General features: G+C 38.6%; 1 protein-coding gene across 1 annotated transcript; it reads left to right on the forward strand.

The window, feature by feature from the left end:
• Nucleotides 1-4,971: 4,971 nt before the first annotated feature.
• LOC142176428 (uncharacterized) lies at nt 4,972-5,802 on the forward strand. Its single transcript, XM_075244140.1, has one exon. The coding sequence runs from the start codon at nt 5,124-5,126 to the stop codon at nt 5,670-5,672; it is 549 nt and encodes a 182-aa protein (XP_075100241.1). The 5' UTR covers nt 4,972-5,123; the 3' UTR covers nt 5,673-5,802.
• The last annotated feature ends 21,941 nt before the right edge of the window (nt 5,803-27,743 follow it).

Here is a 27,743-nt window from a genome sequence, read left to right on the forward strand (position 1 = left end):
TACTAACAAATTAAACAACTAGGGTACGTTTTGGAAGCTAGACGACACTTATATTATTCAACCAGGAGCGATACAGAAGGGAAAAGATACAGGACTAACCAAATGCGAAGTAAGAATTTAAAGTTGATGCATTTTAAATTTGTCGTTGACTCCATAGTTTTTATAGTTACTCAATTCACAATTAAATATTTACACACATTTAATGAATTCTTTAATACAAATGATGTTCGGTTTAAAGTATGCATATTTTTTTATGTATATTGTCTCGCATTGTGCTCATGTCTCGTAGATTTCGGATGCATAATATAATAATTTATACTAATTTGTGGTATTTCTATGTGTGGGAATTATTCGGATGTAATTTGAAACGAAAGTGTGCGAATTAGAGCGAAAATGGGAAGAAAAGACAAAATGACCCAGTTGAGCGCCACATGCAGCGTGGGGCGCACAAAACAGTGTGTGAAGAAGTTGAGTGTCAGGGCCAGCGCCCCACGTTGCCCTGGGCACTCAAGACGCGGACTTGTCTTATTTCGCCCGGAACTTGGTTATTTCGGCCCTACACACCCCCAACTCATATAAAAGGGGTCGTAAACCAATTTTGGAGAGAGAGAACGTTTTTGAGAGAAAAACATAAGCATAGAGCGACCGTGGAGGCCGGAATTCATCAAATTCAATCTTTCTTCCGCAAAACTTAGTAATTTTTATGTTTCTTTTATATGATTTGTTGTTTTGCTACCACTACTAGAAATTCGGCAAAAACCGACCAAGGTCGACCGACCAACTTTGGTCGGTCAAAAAACCGGCCAAAAAACCGACCAAAGTTGGTCGGTTTTTTAAAATATTTTATTTTTTAATTTTTTTTTTACGAAACCGACCAACTTTGGTCGGATTTCTTTGGCGCAAAAATGCGAAAAATTATTTTTGAGTCCCGCGAAATTTATTTTTCAAGAAACCGACCAACTTTGGTCGGTTTTTCAATTAAAATAAATAAAAATTAATATTAAAAAAACCGACCAAAATTCGTCGGTTAATTCGGCCGGTCATTTTAAAGAACTGACCAACTTTGGTCGGTAATTTTATTTTTTAATAAAACCGACCAACTTTGGTCGGTTATTTTCGTGCGAAAATACAATTAAAGAGTATAAATCAAATAAAAGACAGCCTTAAAACAAAATGCACCAATGGTCTAGTGGTAAAATAGTATCCTGCCACAGTACAGACTCCGGTTCGATTCCGAGATGGTCAATCTTTTGATTACATAATTAAATTACCGACCAACTTTGGTCGGTTTTTTTTGCAATATTTCTTTTTTTGAATTTAATTGACCGACCAAAGTTGGTCGGTAATTTCCGCACAACTTTGGTCGGTATGCCTTTCCGACTCATAAAATACCGTCCACACGTAAATTGTCTCGTTTTGGACGGTTATTGGCCATTACCGACCAAAGTTGGTCGGTTTTTTTGGTCGATTTTTACCGAATTTCTAGTAGTGTACCATGTCTATGTGGAGCTAAATTTCACGTTCTAGGGTTGTGGTTCTTTCATGAATATTATTGTTCGGATATTGATTTTGCTTTCTTGATTTATCATATTGGTTTATTTATTCAATCTTGTGCTTAATTATTTGATTGCTTGATCACCAATGAAATACTATTTACGAATCTAGAGTTGAACTCGAAAGTGGGAATTCTAGATTGCATATAGAATTAAATAGAGCAAGTTCTTGAACCTGGGTATCGGGGAACAGATTCGCAGTTAGGATAGACATATACCTAATTGCCTTGCATGGTTGATGTACATGAATTATAAATGCGTTCTTGTTAGTTCTAATTCCATAGACATATAGGCGTTAGGCTCGCTTGAATAGGTAAGTAAGAACTCGACATATTCTTATGAGTAATATTAACCCTGTCAACCAATGAACTAGATGAATTAGTCAGTCAATTCAATTGAAGAATACAATAGGAATGTTAGATAGCCCATAACCATAGATCGTTTTCATTACATTGATACATAAAAATCTATTCTTCCTTTGTTCAGAGTTTATTTTTTTTTAAATTAGTTTAGAATCAAATACTTCTAGGTTTAATTCTTGTTTAGATAATTAGGATAGTCTAATTTAGTTAATAGTTAATCACAAGTTCTCGTGGGTTCGACATCCGACTTCTAATCACTTTATTACTTGACGGCATCGTATACTTGCGCGTGCGTTTGACCGCAACAACAAATATAAAGTATAAGCAAAAATTATTGGGTTCGTCCAAACCCGTAACTTATACTCTCCCCTTTGCCCCTAGGACCAACCAAATTTAAAAGTGCTGGCTGAATTCTGTTCCTATTTTCTTCACAATTTAAAAATTGACTCGGCCTTCCTTTTTGTTGATTACTTCAAAAGTTACGGAACCAAAATATACGAGTTTAGCTTCTGTACATTATCAATAAGCATGGCTTGGTTTACCCCAATGTTGGACTTCCGAGCGTGAAATCGAATTTAGTCGAGTCTTAATGTGAATATTCGATACAGGGTGGGAAACAAATAAAAACAAAAAATTTATGTTAAATAAGTTATTACAACTGGTAAATGGTAATGTAAACATCTTTTGTACAGTCAATATATGAAATTGAAATCCAATAAGAAAAATATGTTGACAAGAAGGTGCATATTTATGCATAGGCTGCTCAACATATTCGGTGGCCTAAAACAAAACTTAAAAAGGAGGCCTTAAATTTTTTCTTTTGAAAAATAATTCATATATAATTTTATTTGAAGTTTATTTTGTTAGCTTTTTGAGATGCAAAATTATTAATTATTAGTCAATCCGTTTAATCTTTTTTTAAGACATTGTTGATTTTAGATAAGATTTTATCAATTTTAACTTTGAAAACTTCTTTCAACTGAGACAACTTTTACAGGAACCGTTAACATTATTTTATAAGTAATATATGCATTTAAAAAAGAATCAAGTCTTTTTAATTGATTAAGTATATCAATTAAATATTATTTTTTAGTTCTACTATTTTCTTAGCACTTTTAATTCATAAAATAAGTCTAAATCATCAATACAGTACAAATAATAAAAGCTAAAACATTGGAATTTGTTCTAGATGTTGATAATTCATTACTTCAATTTACTTGCTGCACTTTGGGAATGAACCAAAAAGAATATGCAATACTTTGTTCGACGCAATTCAGGCTTTGATTTTTTACAAAATAATAATTTTCTTTGAAGAATAGGGAAAAGGAGTAAAGGTAACTTTGTGTCCTGAAAAAGAAAATAAACAAAGAAGCAGAATTTATATATATCCTAGTGACTAAGTTAAATGTAACCCAAAATAAAATCTACATTCACACAAGGTAAAGGTGTTGATTTCATTACCTAAATTATCTCATAATTCACGTAATTTATATTAACCACAAATTGTCTTTTCTTTTTTATCAAATTTTTGTACTTTTTATAATAATTTTAAATAAAAAAGCATCTATAAACACAGTCCTAATACTGGTAATTATTGGAAAATAGGGCCCCTCAAATTTGGGGGTCCTTAGTGGCTTGTGCATGCATGCAACAGTCTTAAGTTTGAGACAAGATCCGTCCAATAGCTTTAGTTGCAATTTAAGCACGCCATTGTTGCAAATTAACTAAGTTAAAGGGTGTGGTCATACATTTTCTTACTTTTTTTCATACTCTCTGTTCCAGTTCATGTGAACCTATTTTTTTTTGTCCGTTCCAAAAAGAATGACCCCTTTCTAAATTTAGAAATAATTTATCTTAAATTTCCAATTCTACCCTTAATGAGAATCTTTTATAACCACACAAATACTCTGGACCCCTTTTTGACTTGTTTAGGACCACAAATTTCAAAAGTCTTTATTTTTTCTTAAACTCTGTGTCCAATCAAACAGGTTCACATAAATTGAAACGGAGAAAATAGTATTTAGTTGCCTTAAATGCTTGAAAAATATTTTACGTACGAACTTATTTTTCTCCAATTTCAGAAAAATATTTTACGTACGAACATATTTTTTCAAACTCTCTTTCAAACCTCAGTACCCCCATCCTCCAATCCACCCCTGAAACCCTCGACCCACCCCTACCTTGGGCTACCCACCGATCCTCGGAACGACCACCCAACGACCTACCCCTCGTACCCGTACCTCTGCCCCCTCCACAAGCCCCTCCCATACCGACCGTTGAACCCTGAAACCTCACTTTTCGATCCCTGAACCCCAATCATTGACCTCCGCCCCCACCCTTGACCCCCTCCTCACGACTCTCCCCATCCCCTTACTTCCGTTCCCTCGAGGTTCAAATCCTCACTGCCCTTCCCAGCCCACACGCCCATTCTTTCCCATAGTATTTTTCTAGATTATATAAATGCTCTTGGGATTATTTTTTTTTTTACTAACCAAATATTAAAAAATGAGTAAGAAAATCAATAATTTTCCAGAAAATATTTTCTTTCATGTCAAACACACCCAAAGACATAAAGTTCCCCGCATGCAATATGTGCTCCTCATACCTGATTTTAATTTAAAAGTGATTCAGAAGTGGCCTTAAATTTGAAATTAATCCATGCAGTGGTAGTTATGGGTTCAATTGAACCCATAACTTTCGATGTTGAGTAGAAATTTATGTGTAAAAATTTATTAAAATTAAAAAAATAATAGATTTGAATTTATAACTTTAAAAATATAATGAGTTTAATATTAAAAATCTTAAAAGTTGAACTAATAGAGTTTAAATCCTGAAACCAATGAATTAAAATACTTCTCCTAAAGCTGGATCTAGAAAATCAACACCTCCTCCTTTAATAATTGAACCAAAGGAATATTGAATCAACTCGTAATATCCGTGGTCCGATCCCCCAAACGTGTCAACTTTAACATAAACATTATAGAATAACATAAACGTTATAGAATACTTCACTGCATCCCTTTCCTCTATATGAAGGCCCCTATATATATAAACCACTCATATATTGCCTTCACATAAACTCACATCTCTACCAACTCACCTCAAAAGCTCTCTTTCATCAATTCTCTCTCCTTACTTCTTAAGTGAAGAAACAAAAACCCACAGAGCAAAAAGAAGTCTGCACCTGAAATATAGTATATACAGAGAGATGGATCAAAATGTACCAGTAATGGCAAAAAAGTTCTGGAAAATAGTCCGAGTGGCTTTTTTCATGCTAAGGAAAGGATTATCAAAGAGAAAACTAATGTTTGATCTCAACTTATTAATGAAGCGTGGCAAAATTGCAGGCAAAGCCGCCATTCAAAACCTCATATTCCACCATAATAATAATACCTGTCCTTCCTCCACCTCATCTTCCAAAGAGTACTACGAATTCAGCTGCAGTAACAGCCCTGCTTTTCACCTTCCCTTTAACCTTAACAAACGCAGTAAGCACAATCATCACCATGAAACTGACGGCGACGTTTTAATGGTTAATGCTGCTGTTTTGAAGGCGTTGGAGATGATTCAGAGTGAAACGGCGTCGCCTGCTTTGCCTGGATTCGGGAGAACTCCTACGGTGAGGCAATTAAGGGTAACTGATTCGCCGTTTCCTATAAGAGATGGTGAGGGTAACAGTCACGTGGATGAGAAAGCTGATGAATTCATTTCAAGATTCTACAAAGATTTGAGACGAGAAGCTTCTGCTTTTGCTTAATGTTTTTTAAAGATTTTGAGAGTTTCATGCATATAATTGAGTCCACTCCTGTGCAATAAACAAGAAGGACGTTGTATCTTACACAGTTTCTCTGTGTTAATTGGTGGAGTAATGGAAATTTTGTCGCTTCCATTCTGTCTCTCTGAGTTTTTTTTTAAAAGTTTTCTTTTCGGGGTTTTGAGGAAATTATCAGTAGAAAATATAAAAGAAAATAATGCTAGTATATAAATGTGATGGTACCGTCCCTTAATTTTCATTCATTTTTATGACATTTTCAAGGCTGAAGTCCTGAAATTTTGCATCCAAAAAATTCTCTCTTAATTAAATTGTCGAGTACTCGTTACCTTTTCTTCTCGAAAATAAGAAAAGCAAAAAGTTAAATTAGAAATCATTACGTACTCCTACAAGTTAAAGTAAAGCATATTGAACGAGGTTAGCAAGTTAACATTTATTCCTTCCTTCAAGCCCAAGGGAATAATTAAATATTCTTAATAGGAGTAGATTCAACATTAACTATCAAACCATAGTACTTGCTTGGAGTTGGATTTATAATTTTCAGTTCAAGCTACATCTATTGGGAAAGAAAAATTGCTAACTAAAGTTAATCTTCATGTAAAACCAAAAATACAAAAATCCTGGAATTTGATTTAAGTATCACATCACACGTCCATAGATTACTGTTTGGTCCACACACTCCTTAACCTAATTGATGCCAGGACTCTTTTACTAAAGTCAAAGAAAAATGTCGCAATTTACTTGCAATGAAGGCGGAATGAATCTTCCAATTTTCCCAAAGACAAACCTATGTTCATAAGTGGAAAAATGTTGTTTAGTCTGTGCCTTTCCCTATTAATTTTATTATACTATTTATTTAACTTACTGTCATTTATTGTAATGGTATGAAAAGCAAATTCTTTGCTTTTTAGGTTGGCCATCTACTTAGAAATCTCTTTTGACAGAAACATCCAAGCACATACCCTATTTTATTGATGCACTTGATTGTTTTATTAATTTGAGGGAAATTTTGGTGCTTACTAAAGTAAAGCTGTCAATGCCTTACGTTTAGACCTGATTTTGAAATATTAAAATCGCCTCCTGGGACACAAAAATATAAAATGACGTCTTTAACCTTGGGTAAGCCAAGAATATAAATGAGTACGTAGGGCTCTCATGCCTTGTTAATAAAATAAATTTTTGACCTAACTCAATTTCATAAGTTAACTTATGCCTAAGGAATTATCCGAAACCATATAAGGAAATCCAATATGAATGATAAATGACAAAAAGTACATATTTTGAATATATTTATATTTCATTTTTGGAAAATTATTATGATTTCTCTCGAGAGAATTGCGGTAAGTAGAATGCACACGATAAATAGGGAATAAATCGGCAAGATTTTAGCTAACGTAGCGAGAAGAATTCCGACAATTGAGGAAATCATAACTCTAGGCATCCTTAATCTTCTCTCTAACTTCATCTTTTTAGTTGATAATTTTACTCCTTTTTAATATGTGTTAGTTTTATTAGTTCAAAATAAGAATCACAATTTTTATAACTTAGAGATTGTGTGAACTTGTCTTCTTAGTGATATAGTGAACAGTTGTAGCTAAACCTTAGTTCTTTGGGGGATTTAACTCCGAACTCGTAAATCAAAATATATTTGTAATGACCTCTAGTCCTTTTATTAGGCATAATTGAGCGTCATTAATGAACTTAGCTTGAAATAATTTTACAACATCTAATTAAATATTCAATTAATATTAATGAAACATTGATAGCGGATAAAGAGAGAATTGGGTTAGAAAAATTGTGGATCTCTAGTCTGCTAGGTAGAATTACCGCCATGATGACTTGTCCTAGGCCTTAATCCCATTCCCTTCGATGATCTTTCAACTGCCTCTCTAGATAGGCCTTTTGTAAGTGGATCCGACATGTTATCTCTAGACTTTACCTAGTCAATCGTGATAATACCACTAGAGAGTAGTTGTCTAACGGTATTATGTCTCCGTCATATGTGCCGAGTTTTTTCGTTATACATAACGCTCTCTCTGCCCTGCCTATTGTCGCTTGACTATCACAATGTATACATATAGGTTCCAAAGGTTTGAGCCAAAATGGAATATCTTCCAAGAAATTTCGGAGCCATTCAGCTTCTTCACCGGCCTTGTCTAAAGTTATGAATTCAGATTCCATTGTAGAACGGGCGATGCACGTTTGTTTGGATGATTTCCAAGACACTGCTCCACCCCAAATTATTAAAACATATCCACTCGTGGATTTAACTTCAGATGATCCGGTGATCTAATTTGCATCATTATATCCCTCAATCACGAAGGGATATTTGTTATAATGCAGAGCATAGTCTTGAGTATGTTTCAGATACCCCAAAACTCATTTCATTGCCATCCAATGTATTTGATTGGGATTACTTGTAAACCGACTAAGTTTGCTAATAGCACATGCTATATCTGGTCGCGTACAATTTATGATATACATCAAACTTTCCAATACTCTTGCATAGTCCAGTTGTGAGTCACTTTCACCTTCATTCTTTTGAAGTGCATAACTCACGTCAATTGGAGTCTTGGCAATCTTGAAATCCAAATACTTGAACTTGTCAAGTACTTTTTTAATATAGTGAGACTATGATAATTCTAGATCTTGTAGAGTCTTGTGAATTCTGATTCCTAAGATCACATCAACAACTCCTAAGTCTTTCATGTCGAATTTCCTAGCTAGCATGCGCTTAGTAGCATTTATGTCTGCCATATCTTTGCTCATTATTAACATGTCATCAACATATAAATGAACAATGACTTCATGACCTTGAGTGTTTTTAATGTAAACACATTTGTCACACTCGTTGATTTTAAACTCACTTGCTAATATTGTTGGGTCAAATTTGGCATGCCATTGTTTGGGTGCTTGTTTAAGTCCATAAAGCGACTTAACAAGTTTGCACACTTTCTTTTCATTACCCGAAACCACAAAACCCTTAGGTTGTTTCATGTAAATATCTTCCTCCAATTCTCCATTTAAGAAAGCTGTTTTAACATCCATTTGATGGATTTCAAGGCCATACACGGCCGTCAGTGCCACTAACACCCTAATAGATGTTATCCTCGTTACTGGCGAGTAAGTGTCAAAGTAATCAAGGCCTTCCTTTTGTCTATAACCTTTGACAACAAGACTTGCCTTATATTTGTCAATAGTGCCATCAGCTTTTATTTTCCGTTTAAAGATCTATTTCGAATCTAAAGGCTTATGTCCTGGAGGAAGATCAACTAATTCCCATGTATGGTTATCCAAAATTGATTGAATCTCACTATTGACTGCCTCTTTCCAAAATGCTGAATCAGAAGATGACATAACTGCTTTGAAAGTTTGAGACTTATTTTCAAGCAAGAATATCACAAAATCTGGTCCAAAGGAAGTAGATTTGCCTTTGGTTTTACCGCGGTCGTTTTGGTCTTTCACTTAACGACTCACATTCAGTTTTATACGAATAGATGCTTTCAAAGAATTCAGCATTATCTGATTCAATTACCGTATTAACATGAATTTCGGGATTATCAGATTTATGAACCAAAAACCGCCATACTTTACTGTTTGTAGCATATCCAATAAAAACACAATTCATAGTTTTTGGTCCGATCTTTACCCTTTTTGGGTAAAGGTACTTGCACCTTTGCTAAAAAACCCCACACTTTGAAATATTTCAAGTTGAATTTTCTTCCTTTTTATTTTTCATATGGAATAGATTGCGTTTTGTTGTGGGGTAATCTGTTGAGTATTCGGTTAGCTATAAGGATAGTTTCCCCCCACAAATTCTGCGGTAACCCGGAACTTATTAATAAGGCATTCATCATTTCCTTTAATGTCCAATTTTTCCTTTCCGCAATTTCATTGGATTGAGGTGTGTAGGGGGGCAGTAGTTTGATGGATAATTCCATATTCCGAATATATTTCTGCAAACGGAGATTCGTATTCTCCACCACTATCACTTCTAATCATTTTAATCTTTTTATTCAATTGATTCTCCACTTCATTCTTGTATTGCTTAAATGCTTCAATTGCTTCATCCTTACTATTAAGAAAATAAAGTCTAAAGGATTTGAATTCCTTTCAATAGACTTAAAAGGATGATTTACAAACTCAGATTCAACACATATTTGACATTTTGATTTATTACACTCGAATTTAGGCAATACTTCTAAATTAATTAACTTCTGCAAGGTTTTGTAATTGATATGTCCTAAATGAATATGCCATAAATCATTTGACTCCAATAAATAAGAAGCTAAAATTTTGTTAATACTGTCAACAACCATTACATTGAGTTTGAAAAGGCCCTCTATGAGGTAGCCCTTTCCAACATACAATTCATTCTTGCTTACAACAATTTTGTCAGATACAGTTACACATTTGAATCCATTCTTAACAAGTAAAGAAGTTGAAACTAAATTTTTTCTAATAGTAGGAACCTGAAGAACGTTGTTGAGCGTTAACCCTTGCCGAAAGTCATCTTCAGGAATATCTTCCCATAACCCTCAATCTTGGCTATTGCAGTATTTCCCATGGAAAGTTCTTCTTTGGGACCCGCAGTAGAGTAAGTCGCAAATGTTTCTTTGACAGCACAAACATGTCGAGTGGCTCCAGAGTCAATCCACCACTCCTTAGGATTTCCAACTAAGTTGCATTCCGAAAGCATTACACACAGATTATCAATGTCATTATTTTTCTCCATTATGTTGGCCCGTCTCTTTTTCTTGTCCTTTTTTGGGAGACGACAATCAGGGGCTTTGTGACCACCTTTTTCACAATTGTAGCAGTTGCCCTTGAATTTCTTCTTGTTCTGCTGCTTAGTCTGTCCAGAATACCTCTTCCTCTTCTTACTTTTTGGAGCAGTCACCTCAACGATATTAGCTCCCATAATCGTTGAATTTCTATGAGACTTCTTCTCGGCTGTTTTGTTATCTTCCTCAATCTTGAGACGAATCACAAGATCTTTCAAGTTTATTTCTTTGCGCTTTTGCTTTAGATAGTTTTTGAAATCTCTTCACGAAGGAGGCAACTTTTCAATCATTGCAGCTACTTGAAATGCTTGATTCACTACCATACCTTCAGCAATAAGGTGGTGAAAAATAAGTTGAAGCTCTTGAACTTGGGTTCCAACAATTTTGCTGTCTATCATTTTATAGTCTAGAAACTTGGCAACCACAAATTCTTTCAAGCACGCATCTTCAGTCTTGTACTTCTTCTCAAGTGCATACCATAACTCTTTCGAAGTATTCATAGCACAGTAGACATTGTACAAGTTGTCGCGCCCCTTTTTATCGCGAAAGCGGGCTTGGACATATTACAACTCTTTTGGATAGGAGATGGGGTGTTAAAAGAAAAGAAGAGTCACCACCTAACGGGTTTTGAGGTGTGTTAGCGCACCTATCATGCAGATAACTCTGTTTGACTAGTCAGTGTCACCAAAGATCGGGTAAGGGCTCAAATTACCTCAAAGAGAAGGTGTTAGGCACTCTTCGAGGTCCACAACTGTGAGTCCTAGCCGAACTTAAGATTACGTGGACTACAATTAGGCTAAGTAATCAAATAAACAAAGCGAATGTAAAGGTCAAAGAATTTCATTACAACATGATTAGTACAGATCTTAGTACGAATATAGGGATACAACTATTTGGATCTAATAACAACATATAAAAGAGGGGGAAGGGGGTCCTAAGTTTTTTAGCCTAAAGGATCACCCCGTGCAACATAAATAATACTTCGCAACTCCTTTGAGATAAGGAGTTACTCATATTATTTAGCGTGCACAGACTATCATCTCCTGCTACCCGATTACTATGTTAAAGTTGTTTACCTGAAGCGCGCTAATTCAATTCTAAGCCGTGCTCTATGTGTGCACTACCAGTCCTATTCCTATGGTTTAGGAGGTATTAGACCTCTATTTAGGGTGGTTCTAGACTTAACTGAGGCTGCTCAAAATGATAAAACTAGGTGACATACGAAACAAATTGAACTTCAAATAAGAGCAATTAAAGGCTCAAGATAGCCTTCACACTTAGACAACAAATGCACGTAAAATAGGTTCTCACATTGAGCGTTGGACATTTTCAGAATTAAAGCTAATTAAAAATCATTATGCCCTATAGACATGGTTTCTATGTGACCTTGGATTCAAACGCGCATGCATAACATTACTGCTTTTAGTGGCTAAGGCGAGGAAGCAGTAAACCATTTGCTGTTAACGCTAGTTTTAGATAACAGTTTTAGAAAGGAGTGATAGGCATGATATTTAATAGTGGCATAGCTAACAAATGAGTATAGTTCTGGAAACCCAGCCTTGACAAGGGGATAAATAATACTAAGCGAGTGACAGTATCCTATAGGCAGGATCTCTAGCGATTGACAATCGAACCATGATTTTATAACACATTGCCTCTGTGAGCAGGGTATCTAGGCAGAGCAATAACGATAATAATAGCTAATTGATTAATTAAGGTCCTATAGACATGCTTTCTAGGTGAAAATCAACAGAACATAAGCTAGCGGAATCCTATAGGAATGGAATCTAATGAACATGAAGCAGTTATGCAAATTGAAAGAATGTTTATTTTCTATAGGCATGTTGTCTAGTAACACACAACAGTAGTCATGAGAATAAATGAAGCATTTGAACTCATGCCATTTGAACTCATGCTTTGATGGTAGACGAGTAGTGTGTGTGTGTGAGATTTCTAAAGGCATGGTTTCTACCAGTGGAAGTTAAATGGCATATATATCAAGTTAAGTAAATCACATGAATCCTATGGGCATGTTTTCTACCCTTGCATGCAAATAGTAGAGTATACCCGTTCCCCAATTTCACTAACACCCTCAATTGTTTATTACAAAGTTATTACAGACCCAATGATGAAAGTAATTACAAGATTATACGAGCACTAATTAGTAGGCCCACAGCAGGCCTAAAAGGAAATACTCAGCATTGCTTGGGCCTTCAACAACTCTCATAGCATACCCAGATTTCCAATCAGGGAACTATATTCAGCAGCACAACCCAGAAACCATAGAGGAACTGAAGCCAAACCAAACAACCATAGATTGACCAATACTAACCAGACATTGAATCACATAAACCAAACCAGTTTACATATTCAGCAAACAGTAGGAAGAAAGAGCTGAATGTCAGAGATAGCTTAGGTCTCAGTAGTGAAGAAGGTGGCTAAAAGACTCCAAATCCTAGTATGTCAGAGTTCACAAGGGTCTCAAATGTACCCCGAGCAGTGCTCACACTAGGGAGGTCAGTAGTAAGAGTCTTGGTAGCCTTGGCTTTCAGCCGACCAAGAATGATAGGTTCAGAATAGCACAGGTAACAAATGAGAGGGAGTGGACAATGGTTTAGGGACAGAAGTTGAGGAAATACACTTATAGTTTAGAGAGCAAACATAGCAAAGTTGAAAACACAGAACAGTTAATCAAAAGGTCAACAAGATTTAGAAGTAGGTTCAACACTCAGCAAAAATAACACATTGGCAGAAAGCACATTGGGAATTGGAGGAGAGTCAAGTTCCCTAAGATTACAAGATTAACCAGATTATCATACTAAGGTGCATATTATCAAACAAATCTAAGTGGGGTACTAACTTAAAAGGTTTAAAGCTTAAAGGTCCAAATTATGCTAAGGATTCTTCACGATATCATAAGACAACCATGTTAACTTATATCATGAAGCAGAAAAGTATCAAACATGGCATGGAAACACAAACTAAGATAACCATTCTAAAGGTTTCAAACAGTTACTAAGGATATAGGATTAAGCAAAACAGAGACCTGCTGTGAGACACATTAATATGGGAGCAGATCATAGTTGATAGAAAAGGGTCTTAACATAGATTAGAACACATTACATATGTGAGGTATTCATAACAGGGATTCAGAACAATATAGTAGAGCAAGTTAATGTCAAATAACGAATGTAGACCTTCAGGCGTCAACACACTAGACTAATATGAACTTAAGAGGGTTCAAATTATTCAAATTAGGCATAAACATGTCTCACGACTAGCATCATTAGGTAAAATTAAATGCATAAAGAGGTTCAGAACAGATGCAAAACTAACAAAGTTGCATACAAGAGTAGCCCAGAACATTTTAAGCCACAGATTTCGGAAGTAAGCATACGCAGATCATGAATACATAAGAACGAAGTTGTAAAGGCCAAATGACTTACCAGTTAAACGGATAACAAGAAAGAACAAAATCCTACAGTATTCTGAATATAAACAAAGAACATAAACCCAGAATTTCAATGCGTCAAAGTTTCCAAAGGCTTCAAAGGAACCTCGGGTAGTGCTCGCACTAAGAAAAGGTTGAAAAGTCGAATCCCGGTGGCCTTGGCTTTCAGCCGGCCAAGAATCAAAGCACAGACCAAGAGAATGATAGAACAAAAGCTCCAATATTTAGTAAAAATCTAGCGATTCAAAGTCCCTTTCAAATAGAAATTGGGAGAGGTTTATATAGTAGTAGGAATCAAGCAAACAAACAAGGAAAACAATCAATCAAACATAAATATGGAAATAAAGTACCACATGCTATCAGTAATGGAACGGGTAAAAGGAAAAGTATAAAATTCCGAACCCTAATTCGACAGAAATCAATGAATCGATCAAAGGTTTTGGTGAATCGGCTTCATATCGCCTTGCCATAAATGTATATAGATGGAATACCATCTACACCTTGAATATTGAAGACGAGTTTCACATGATTTAGGCCTGGTACTTGCCAAAAATAAGCAAGTACTAAGTGATACCAAAAATCGTGTAACTAACACGGAGATGGAGCATATATGGAAGGTAAATTGTGGAGAGATTCTATATTAGAACTTGAGTTGGGAGATTTAGAAGAGGCGACTGCTAGGGTTTGAGAGGAGAAGAGAGAACAGATGGAGGGAAACGGGGCAACGGTCTTTAGGTAAATGGGGCTTAGGGTTAGAGGGTTGGGTAATTAAAAGGGGTTAGTTTATTAGGGGCCGTTGATCATTTTAGATCAACGGCCAAGATCCGATAGGGAACGGGCGGGTCAAGTGAACGGGTCTCTGGCCGGGTTAAATTAGAGGGTTATTTTATAAATGATCAACGGGCAAGATCGGATAGGGAATGGGTGGGTCAAGTGAACGGGTCTCTGGCCGGGTTAAATTAGAGGGTTATTTGATTGGGCTGCTGAGGTGAATGGGCTGAGTGTTTGGGCCACAATTGGTCCGAAAATTAGCCTAAATATTGGGCCAGTTTTTAAATTGGATATTAAAAGGGAAATAATTTAATAAAATAGTTAAATAAATATATAAAAATACTATTTATGAAAATTAATACTTTAAATTAATAGTAGAAATTTATAAAAAATGTAAGATATTATTTTGACCTTGAATGAGATGACAAATGCAATAAAAAATGCAAATATAGGCTATTATTGCAAAATTGTAAAAATAGCTAAACAAATACTATTGTAATTATATAAAATAAAGTAAAAGTATTTGAAACATGTATTATAGGTGCAAGTAATAATTTTAAATAATTAAGTCATCACAAAATAATTTGAAGGAGTAATTAATAAATATTCAAGTAATTAAATGCAAGAAAATCGATTCTAAAGTTCTAAATATTATGCAAAATTATAGAAAATTATTGTATAGATTTTGTAAACTAAATAATGATGCAAATTGATGTTTTGAAAGGTATATATACTGTTTGAGAAAATATAAAGGCAAAATTGGGTATCAACAGTTGCCCCTCTTTACCCGGGAATGATGAAAGAGTTATCGGGTAAAGAAAATGATGACCAATTTTGGCCGAATTGAGTTAGGAATGATGTGATTTTAAAAAATGGGGGCCGAACCCTGGTTCCTGAATTGCCTACATATCCCTGGTGTTAGGGGAATTAGGCCGTGTGTAGTTCTGGACCCAACAGTGAACGAAACCGATGAAGTTGCTATAGGAGTGTTCGCATGTTTCGGAGAGGGTTCTTTTGGGTAGGATAGTATCAGATGAATTTATGCGGAGTCATGCATGTGAATCCAAAATGTTACGGATGTATCACAGAGCGAGTATCTGAACGGTCATAGAGTAAAAGTGGGCAATTGATGGTAGTCGGTTACGTTTGAAATAATTGCAGGATGTGAACGTTGTGAACGGAAACCGGAGCGAAGATTGCTCCCGTTTGGAGAACGGTTACCTCCTAGATTACTTGTAAAACTTAAAACATGGCGTATGCGAATATATATGGGTTATTGAGAGAATTTAAACATGATGCAAATTCCCTTTGGACCATGAAGGTTGTCTTTGGACGGCGAGGATGATATCCTTAGACCATGACGTCATGGGCCATGAAGCGTGTGATAAGGGATTCACAAGCCATGAAATGGTGTCCTCGGGTTATGAGGATGGTGCCTCTGGACTATGACGCCTTTGAATAATAGTGTGCAATTTTGAGAGATCTTCAGGCCATGGAATGGTGTCTCCCAGCTATGAGGATGATGCCTTCAGACTATGACGCCTTTGGACAAAAATGGCGATTTTCAGCCCATGAAATGCAAAGATATGATGCTTGGTCATATGCGAGGTCGAGACAAGACAAGGCTTAGTCTTGTGTGAGATGAGGGCAGCGCTTAGCCCTAGCTGAACAAAGAGATAGCGTAGTGGATATAATATTTAATCTTATGTGAGGAAAAGGCATTGCTTAGCCTTATGTAATTAGGGAGGCAATGTTTAGCAGCCTCATGCAAAGAGGAGACAATGCTTAGTCTCATACATGGAAAGGCAGTGCTTAGCCTTATGCAATTATGGAGGCAATGCTTAGCCTCATGCAAAGAGGAGACAATGCTTAGTCTCATGCAAGGAAAAGCAATGCTTAGCCTTATGCAATTAGAGAGGTAATGCTTAGTCTCATGCAGGGAAAGGCAGTGCTTAGCCTTATGCAATTATGGAGGAAATGCTTAGCCTCATGCAAATAGGAGACAATGCTTAATCTCATGCAGGGAAAGGCAGTGCTTAGCCTTATGCAATTAGGGAGGCAATGCTTAGCCTCATGCAAAGAGGAGACAATGCTTAGTCTCATGCAGGGAAAGGCAGTGCTTATCCTTATGCAATTAGGGAGGCAATGATTAGCCTCATGCAATGAGGAGACAATGCTTAGTCTCATGGAATTAGGGAGGCAATGCTTAGCCTCATGCAAGAAGAGGAGACAACGCTTAGTCTCTTGCAGGAAAGGCGGTGCTTAGCCTTGTGCAATTAGGGAGGCAATGTTTAACCTCATGAAAAGAAGAGACAATGCTTAGTCTCATACAGGGAAATGCAGTGCTTAGCCTTATGCAATTAGAGAGCCAATGTTTAGCCTCATGCAATGAGGAGACAATGCTTAGTCTCATGGAATTAGGGAGGCAATGCTTAGCCTTATACAAGAAGAGGAGACAATGCTTAGTCTCTTGCAGGAAAGGCAATGCTTAGCCTTATGCAATTAGGGAGGCGATGCTTAGCCTCATGTAAGAAGAGGAGGTAGAGCTTAACCTCATGCAAATGATGATAAGGCGGTGAAAAATGAAAGTATTTCTTAGCTGGAGGTGTCTGCTCTAGGTAATTTGTCGCCATGAAGGTAGTGACTTGATGTATCTGCGGATAATGTTATTTTATCATGCCTGCATCCAAAGAAAAATCATGAATTTTGTGGGGGGAAGGTTGGTTCTTGCTTTTGTTTTCTTGCTCAGCCTTTGCTCCTATCTTGGGATCCCGTTTAAGTTACCCTGGGCAACATCTGGCTGTCATAGAAATAAAATTTTCGAAAAATATGCAATGTATTTGATAAATATAGTTATTTGAAATGTAGTAGTATGCGACATCAAATAATTTAGATGAACCGGTGACTGTGACACATTTTAGAGACATTGCGACCTCCTTTCCTTAGAATTTTAAGGGTCCCCCTCAAAATTCTGCCCCAGTTTAAATGCATACTTCTGACAATACTTTTGGCTGTTCCGCATATGACGAAGTTGGCTGAACTTGCGATCTTGCCCCAGTTTCTGATCGTGGGGAAAATGAAGATTTTATTAAGATGTGACCGAACCCACATGGCTGCCTACATAATCCCTCTTAAACGAAAATTAGGTCAAGCATAGTTCAGCTACATCAAATGAAGAAATGTAAACAATCCTAAACATAGTATCTCTTGACTTCATATGAGGTGATAGGTTTTGGCCAAATCTCTCCGTCCATTTCTGCAAGTATAAGTGCTCCTCCTATTAGTACTCGATGAACCATGTAGGGACCTTGCCAGTTGGGTGAGAACTTCCCCTTGGCTTTGTTCTGATGTGGGAAGATCCGCTTTAGCACTAACTGTCCCGGTGTGAATTGCCTTGGTCTGACCTTTTTGTTGAAAGCTCTTGCCATTCTGTTCTGGTAGAGTTGACCGTGACATACTGCATTCATTCTCTTTCCATCAATGAGGGCCAGTTGTTCATAGCGACTTTGTACCCATTCTGCGTCGCTGTACCGCAGACCAATAAGTAGGGAGTTTCCCCAGTTGATGTGCGAACCGTGGTACGATATCCAAGCAAAGCAAATGGTAGCTTCTCGTTCCATTGTTTGTAATTATGTTCCATTTTCCTCAATATCTTCTTGATGTTTTTGTTGGCGGCTTCTACAACTCCATTCATTTACGGCCTGTATGATGTGGAATTCTTATGCTTGATCTTGAAGGTCTCACACATAGCCTTCATCAGATCACTATTAAGGTTGGCGGCGTTGTCGGTGATGATTGACTCTGGTTCTCCGAATTGACAAACAATGCGATCCCGAACAAAATCTGCAATGACTTTCTTAGTTACAGCTTTGTAAGATGCGGCTTCGACCTATTTTGTGAAATATTCTATGGCCACGAGAATAAATCTATGCCCATTTGAAGAAGCGGGTTCGATCGGACCGATGATGTCCATGCCCGAGCGGAGAAAGGCCAGGGTGCACTTGTTGTATTGAGTTCATTGGGTGGCACTCGTATCATATTCGCATGTATCTGGCATTGGTGACACTTCTGGACATACTTGATACAGTCTGTTTCCATGGTCATCCAGAAATACCCTGCTCTTAGTATTTTCTTGGCTAAGACAAAACCATTCATGTGCGGCCTGCAAGTTCCGGCATGTATTTCCTCGAGCAATCTGGATGCTTCCTTGGCATCGACATACCGTAGTAATCCCAAGTCAGGAGTCCTTCTGTACAGAATTCCTCCGTTTTGAAAGAAGTGGTTGGCTAACCTTCAGAGTGTGCATTTCTGAGTATGATTTGCGTGCTCCGCGTACTCTCCTTTTGCCAAATATTCTTTGATGTCGTGGAACCATGGATTTCCATCACTTTCTTCTTCAACATGAGCAAAATAAGCTAGCTGCTTATGAATTCCTATTGGGATAGGATCAATGAAATTCTTGTCTGGGTGTTGTATCATGGAAGATAAAGTGGCCAATGTATCTGCGAACTCATTCTGAACCCTCGGAACATGTTTGAATTCTATTTTCGTGAACCTCTTGATCAGCTCTTGACATAGTACAAATATGGCAATATTTTGGTATTTTTTGTGCCCCATTCTCCTAAAATCTGATGCACCAAAAGGTCGGAATCTCCAATCACCAGCAATTCTTGAACATTCATGTCAATGGCTAACTTGAGTCCCAAGATGCAAGCCTCATATTTTTCCATATTGTTGGTATATGAAAACCTGAGTTTTGCGGATACCGGATAGCGCTGGCCTATTTCTGACATTAAGACAACTCCGATACCCACTCCTTTTAAGTTTGCAGCTCCATCGAAGAACATTCTCCAACCATCGTATGCTTCGGTGATATCTTCTCCCACAAACAATACCTCCTCATCGGGAAAATACGTTTTCAATGGTTCGTATTCTCCATCTACATGGTTTTCTGCCAAATGATCCGCCAATGCTTGCCCTTTGAGCGCCTTCTGAGTTACATAAATGATGTCAAACTCACTCAGCAATATCTACCATTTTGCTAACTTTCCCGTAGGCATGGGTTCTTGGAAGATGTATTTCAGCGGATCAATCCTTGATATGAGATATGTGGTGTAGGCACAGAAGTAGTACCTCAGCTTTTGAGCTATCCATGTCAAAGCATAGCAGGTGCGCTCCAGCAAAGAGTATCGTGCTTCGTAAGGTGTGAATTTCTTGCTTAAATAATATATTGCATGCTCCTTTCTTCCAGTTTCATCATGTTGTCCCAAAACGCAATTGAAAGCTCCATCCAGCACAGACAAATAAAGCAACAGTAGTCTTCCTGGCTCTGGTGGGACCAGAACGAGCGGTTTGGATAAATACTCCTTGATTTTGCCGAAGGCTTTCTGATATTCTTCAGTCCAGCTTGTTGCAGCATTTTTCTTCAGCATTTTGAAGATAGGCTCATAGATCACGATTGATTGTGCTATGAAATGGCTGATGTAGTTGAGACGCTCTAAGAAGCTCATCACATATTTCTTATTCTTCGGCGGTGGCAAGTCCTGGATAGCTTTGATCTTTGACGGGTCCAATTCAATCCCTCGACGACTGACGATGAATCCTAGCAATTTTCTGGCAGGGACTCCGAAGGCACACTTTGCAAGATTCAGTTTTAGATTGTAGCCGATCGAAGAATTTCCTCAAGTCTGCTATATGATCTGTGTTTCTTCTGGATTTGATGATGACGTTATCTACATACACCTCAATTTCCTTGTGTATCATGTTGTGGAAAATGGTTTTCATGGCTCTCATGTAAGTGGCTCCATCATTCTTCAAACCAAATGACATCGTTTTATAGCAGTACATCCCCCATGGTGTGATAAAGGCTGTCTTTTCAGCATCCTCTTCATCCATCCAGATCTGATGACACCCCGCGAAGCAATCCACAAAAGACTGGAGTTCATGCTTGGCACAGGTGTCAATCAGTATGTGTATATTGGGCAATGGGAAATCATCTTTGGGACTTTCTCTATTTAAATCCTGATAATCGACACACACTCTGACCTTCCCATCTTTCTTCGGGACTGGCACGATGTTGGCCAACCAAGTCGGATATTCAACCACTCTGAGAACCTTGGCTTTGATTTGCTTGGTGACCTCCTCTTTTATCTTCAAACTCACATCCGGCTTGTATTTTCTGAGCTTCTATTTTATCGGTGGACACAAACCAGCCATATCATCGTAGGACTATGCAAAGATATCTGCATACCCTTTTAGAAATCGGGCATACTCTTCTTTCTCTGATGGTGATAGGTGAATGCTTATACATGTTTCCTTGACCATTTCGGAGTCCCCTAAGTTAACTGTCTCAGTCTCGTCCAAATTAGACTTAGGCTTGTTTTCAAAGTTTTCCACTTCTCCGATAATTTTCTTAGGTATTATGTCGTCTCCCAGATCATCTGAATCATTATCCTTATGTCGCATTGCCTCATTATATGTCACAGTCGTAGGTTCATCGGGATAGGTAATAATAATGTTGTAGAGAGAAAAAATGTAAAGAATAACAATAAATACTAAAAATAGCAATGCATTAATAAAATTGAAAAACATCAACAAGTACGGCTCGATGACTCAAGCAATTATTTCAAAACAAAATACGTTCAAAACAAAATATTGAAAATGTCTTAGATGCTCAAAAGATTGCTTTAAAATAATTGATGCTAATTGCCAGGCTACCCAAGAACTCGACAGGCCCGGGACGGTGCAACAGTCCAATTCTTGAGAGTAGCTCCTTTTTCAACGGTCTGAATGGTAAGGTCTTCCTCCTCCTCCTCCTCAACTATCGTACTGCAATCCATGTCTTCGTCATCCAGAAACAGCTTTCTTATGCCAGCTAAGGCTTCATCTTCCTCAAACTCCCACATCCTGTCAGCTTGATGCAATGTCTGGTGCAAATGTGGTACCAGTTGTTCCAACGGATAATAAGGACCACGCCATGGTGGTGACCAATCCTGGCACTCTTTCCAAGTATATTTGCACCCAAGTCCGAAAGTTGTACCATGATGCTTCGGCTGTACCGGTTTGGTGATTCCTTGGAGGTTCTTGCCGAGACCTTTGCCATGTTCACACCCTGTCCATAGCAGTATACTTTTTTATCTTGTTGCTCCACCATTTGTCCTTTTCAATTGCGTTGACACGCTCAATGCGAAGGTATGTTTCTCCACCTAACTTTTTCCTATTCTCGATGACCGGAACAGTCTGATTGGTATAAATCGGATTACTTCCGTCTCCGTGGATGATCACCTCCTGGTGGTTCCATTCAAACTTCATGGCCTGATGCAGAGTAGAGGCCATTGCCCCAGCGGCATGTATCCAGGGTCGTCCCAACAATAGATTGTAGGTAGCGGATATATCCAGCACTTAAAACTCAACATCAAACCAGGTTGGGCCCATCTATAGGCTGAGGTTGATTTCTTCGATTGTGGCTCTTTGAGATCCATCAAACGCCTTTACATTCATGCTTCCTGCTCGTATCTCGTGCAGGACTTTACCCAATCTCTTCAGAGTGGTCAGTGGACATATATTGAGACTCGAACCCCCATCTATCAGGACCTTGGCGATGAATTTATCTTCAAATTGCACTGTGATATATAGTGCCCTGTTGTGACTTAGTCCTTCTGGTGGCGGCTCATCTTCATGAAAAGTGATTTTGTGGCTTTCCAGTACCTGCCCGACCATGTTGGCCATTTCCCCACTAGTGATGTTGGTGGGTACATAGGCTTCACTCAGCACCTTCATCAGGGCATTCTTGTGTGTCTCAGAGTTCTGTAGCAGTGGCAAGATAGATATTTGAGCGGGAGTTTTGTTCAAATGGTCAACTACAAAGTAATCTCTTGCTTGCACTTTTCTCCAAAGGTCGTCAGGGCCAGTTTCAATGACAGGCGGCTTAGATGCAACTTCTTTGCTTGTTCCTCCCAAGTGCTCAGGTGTATAAACCCTGCCAGTTCTGGTCATGCCTTGTGCTGTACCAGTTTCTTCCATTTTTGCTTTTTCTTTCCTTCTCGCTTCCGCAACATAATCCCATGGTATAGCATCAAACTTGTAAGATGGCGTGGGTACTACCATCACAGTGAAGGGTGGGGTTACCTCAACTTCAAACGGTGTTGGTGCGGTTACCTCGACTTCAAGCGGTGCTTGGGTTTGTACCACAATGGGCGTGAGGGTTACTGGAGATGTTTTAGGATCATCTCCCTCCTGAATAAGTCCAATTGACCCCTCCGGATCCGATTCTTCATCGGTCTCTATTACATTCACTCCCTCACCTCTGGAATACGGAAGAGGATTGTTACGAACATTAGGTGTGGCTTCTTTTGCCTATATGACCTTGATGCCGATCAATGTCTGAATCTTGTCCTTCATGACTAAGTGATAGGCACATGTTTTGTTTGGGTTAATCCATTGAGAAGAGTTTTCCATAGAAAAGACGGGAATGGGAGTGACATAACCAGCAACCTTTAGTCTCTCATACAGTTGGTCTGAAGGTTCAGCGATTGGAGTGTATTGTCTGGGTAGTCTGCGGTCGAAGTTTGGTCTTGGTTTTTGGTAATTTTGGCGGGCGTGTGGTGGTGAGTGATAATATGCGGGTTGGGTATTATAGGCGTGGTAGGTGGTGGCAAGTTGTTGGTATATAGGGGTGAGGGTTGGTATGTGGGTGGAGGTGTTTGGTATTTGAGAGGAGACTTAGGACCCTGGGCCATCATTACAACACCCACTTCTTTCTTCTTAGAGATACCTCCTGACTGCAAAGCTTTATTTGTGGCCTGTAGTGCTTCAAAATTTGTCACCATTCCACTCTTAATTCCTTCTTCTATTCTTTCTCCCAGCTTGATGATGTCAGAGAATTTATGGTTTTCAATAACCATCAGCCTTTCATAGTACTGCGAGTCTTGAGCTCTGACAAAGAACTTATTTATTTGTTCTTCTTCAAGCGCTGGCCTTACCTTTGCAGCTTTAGATCTCCACCGAGTAGCATACTCGCGGAAAGTTTCTGTTGGTTTCTTCTTGAGATTTTGAATGTAGAAAATATCTGGTGCATTTTCTGCGTTGAACTTGAATCTATCCTTGAAATTTGATGCCATGCTTACCCAATTAACCCACTTCTTCGGAGTTTGACTAATGTACCAAGACAAAGCATCTCCTGTGAGGCTTCTCATGAACAACTTCATACAGATTCGTTCATCTTTGCCTACTCCTACAAGTTTGTCATAATATGTCCTTAGATGTACCTTCGGATCACCAGTTCCATCGAATATTTCGAACTTGGGAGGTTTGTAACCCTCCAGCAGTTCCACATCTGGTTGAATGCACAAGTCCTCATAATTCAAACCTTCAACGCCCTTACCACCTTCGACGCTCTGAACTCTGCCAGTGAGCTTCTTGAGTTCTTTCGCCATGTTCTTGATGAGCAGGTCCTTCTCGATTGATTCCGGTATATATAGGGTTTGTTATGGGGTGTAGGGTAAAGTTTCCACATATATGGGACTACTTTGGTGGACTCCGGGAATCTGAGCATAATGGTGGTCATTGGTTATGTTTTGGGGATCAGGAGTAGGTTGCGGTGCAATCTGAGGAGTGTGGTAAGTGGTAGTTTGTGGGTATTGAGTTGGATGGTGATGGTGTTATGGAGGAGTAGGTACTGGTGGAGGGTTATGGTTCTTAGGAGGCGTGGTGAATTGATGTGGTACGGGAGGGTTTGGCGGTGGATTTTGGTTATGTGGATTTTGGGGAAGTGCCGAGTTTTGAGCGTTTGGGTTTTGTTGGTTGACATCCGGGACGTTTAAGGTGAGGGAAAAGTTTGCTAAGTTCTAGACCTGCACAAGTTCTCCCTGAAGCTCCAATATTTTATGTTCCAGGCGTAGGACCAATTCGTTATGTGTTGGAGTACTCTGACCATCCGAAGTTTCAACGTTTTATGCATTGTCCTTCCTGCTACCACTTAAATCGTCCATCTTTCCTTTCCCTTTGCTTCTGCCTTTAGGATCACTTGGTGGAGGAAGAGGCGGAGGACCTCTGGATCTAGTGTGGTATGCGGATGATGCCAGTATGCATGAACCAACCTTGGGGAATGGGAATAATCAAAAGAAAGAAAAAAAAGGTAACCAAGTCAGTAAGGATATTGGAAGAATGCTCGCAATATTACATATGTTTTGCAAATCCATGTAATGAATCACGTCCTAATTTGGGGGACCTCATTGTGCCTGAGGTAGGCCTAAGCATCACATAGACTTGGAGAAAATTGATGCCAATAATTGTGTCATTTCATTAATGCGAAAATGAATCAAATCCTTACTAAAAAGACAATAATGAGAAAGTTACTAATGGCATTTGACTTATTACAATCGAAATCTAAACTAAGCTAGAAAGCAGTAAAGAATATCATTTCCTAATCTACTTGGTCGCAGAAGGACCTTTCCCATGCTTGGATCTTTTGACTTCATCAATCAAGTTCCCCAGGTCGTGCATATCCAACAATAGGTAAGCCTTTGCTAGATGTCCTCCTTCATTGTCATCCGTGTTATGACAATCTGAAAGCCTCTTCCTCATCTTTCCCTAAAGCTCCATCAGCCCTTGCTCCAAATATTCCAATCTCTCTGTCGATTTAGTGGCAGTTTCCCTCCATTCGTTGATTGCTTCCATATCCATTTTGTGTTGTTCCAGTTGCCTAACTTCAGACTCGAAGACCCTTTTGCGTAACCTCCTATACTTGAACTGTGCCTCGGCAGCATCATCAATGATCCTATTTTCCAAATTGACCCCTGGCTTGATGACTCCCGCTATATCATCTACCAACCATGATGGATAGAAATACACATGACCGGCATGGTACCTGTCTGGATCGATAGTCTCTCTTTCCACAATGACCTTCTGGTTCCACATATGTTGCGCCTCGAACTTGAAAGGAATGATGTCCCTTTTAAAAACTACCTTGTAGTGGACCATGTTGGAAACCCGAGGTATGACCTATTTTCTTCCTGCTTGCCTCATTACCCTTATAGGAGCATAAGGATAAATGTCTCGCAACCCGATCAATACAAAATGAGTAGTATCCCTCGACCCGATGATGAACTCGCTACTGGAAAACCACTCGAACATCTAATGTACCTTCTTGTCTGTCAGATTGCTGAAGAAATGTACCCAACTTACAACACCTCTGGGCTGTGCTAACCTATCTGGGATGAATGTCATTTTCTTTGGGTGATGGTAAGCTATGTAGTCATTCAACGGTCGTCGCAGAAGCTCTTGGTGGTATTCTCCCCTCTGAAAGTGTTCCAATAACCAGACTTGCAATAATAGATTACAACCTTTAAATTGTCTGAACCCCTGCTTGCACCAATCTAGAGCGCAGTACAGTTCAGCTGGGATAATTATGTAGGTTTGCCCCTCGATGCCTTCCATTAAGGTTCTTGCAACCATAGCTAAACGAGTGTGAATCCTTCCCCCTTTCATTGGAAATATCACCCAAGAAGCAAATGATGAATACATAAACTCGGCGGTGCGTCTAACCTAAGGGGGTAGTGGCAAGTTCCTCATGATGAAGACGATATGACTTACTGTGCCCGTAACGCTCATAAAGGAATTCAAATGGGATGTATGACTTCTTCAAACAAAGCAACTCATCATTTTTTTTGAAACCTAGCATTTTCAGAAATTTGCGAGGGGTGTGATTCTCTGGCACTAATAACCCTGAACTATCCCATGGCAGCTTAGCGAAGCCTCCTATTTCTTCTATGAGAGGAGTCATTTCTATGTCACCAAAGCGGATGACGGCCCTTTGCTCATCCCAGAACATGGTACGCAGCGGCCTCAATCAATGCCCTATTTGGTCGGATGTCTAGCAAGGACGACAAATTACCAAGGACCCTTCTCACATGATTCTTGTCGTAAGGCGCGAGATATTTCTACCAATCAAGTAGCAGAGGTGGGATGTTTTGGACCATGCTGAACCTGGGGACTTCGTGCTTCATTTTCTGCAAGCAAATAGCATTAGCTCTCTCTCCTCCAAATTCGACCATTTACATAATAATGATCAACATATTGGCACATTTTCTCCAAGTAATGCATATAACATGGTAGTGTCCATTGGGATTGTGAAAATCTCGTCGGACTTTGGACAAGGCTTATCTTAGTGGGCTATTACATTAACAACGTCATAACCCGTACTAGGTTTAACATGATGCTTGTAAATTTGATGGTGGAGTAAGGTTTCTAGAATGGTCTAGACTGGTACTCTCAAGTGGACAACTTGAGAGAAAAAGGCACGGGACCGTCGACTGCACCACTGATCGACTAGTCTACTGCAAATAAGCATTTTCGATTTAAAAAGGGTAATTCTTGGAAGAGCGCGAACACTCATCAAGTGCCGCTATGTTGATAATTGGCACGAGTGGAGTATGATGTAGAGCATGCATTATGCAGAGATAATAACACATTGCCAAGTATTTGCATGATAAATATGTAAAAGCAGCAAATACGGTAATAAGTTAAAACATGAAAAGCATAAGAAAAAAAGACAGAGGAAGAAGTTAGTTCGTGGAATATATGCGAGAATGTAATAAAGCAAGTAAGGGAGTAGGGATTGGAGATGCATGATATAGCAGTCAAATGAAGAGCAGTCATAGCAAATAATAGGGAAGGGATGTGCATGTTAAAATAAATTTAAACAAATAAAGGTGGAGAAGGGAAAGGATATGCATCTTATAACAAAGAAAATAATTCACATAAGCCAAGTTCATTATGGTAAGAGCCTAAGTATTTCCCCAGCAGAGTCGCCATGCAGTCGCGCCCCTTTTTCTCGCGAAAGCGGGCTTTGACATATTACAACTCTTTTGGATAGGAGTTGGGGTGTTAAAAGAAAAGAAGAGTCGCCACCTAACGATTTTTAAGGTACGTTAGGGTACCAATCATGTAGATAACTCTGTTTGACTAGTCAGCGTCACCAAAGATCTGTTAAGGGCTCAAATTACCTCAAAGAGAAGGTGGTAGGCACTCTTCGAGGTCCACAACTGTGGG

The sequence above is a fragment of the Nicotiana tabacum genome, chromosome 22, assembly GCF_000715075.1.
Source record: "Nicotiana tabacum cultivar K326 chromosome 22, ASM71507v2, whole genome shotgun sequence".
Taxonomy (NCBI): Eukaryota; Viridiplantae; Streptophyta; class Magnoliopsida; order Solanales; family Solanaceae; genus Nicotiana; species Nicotiana tabacum.

Coding starts and splice junctions, on each gene's coding strand:
- LOC142176428 (XM_075244140.1), top strand. CDS start 5,124: ATGGATCAAAATGTACCAGTAATGGCAAAAAAGTTCTGGAAAATAGTC.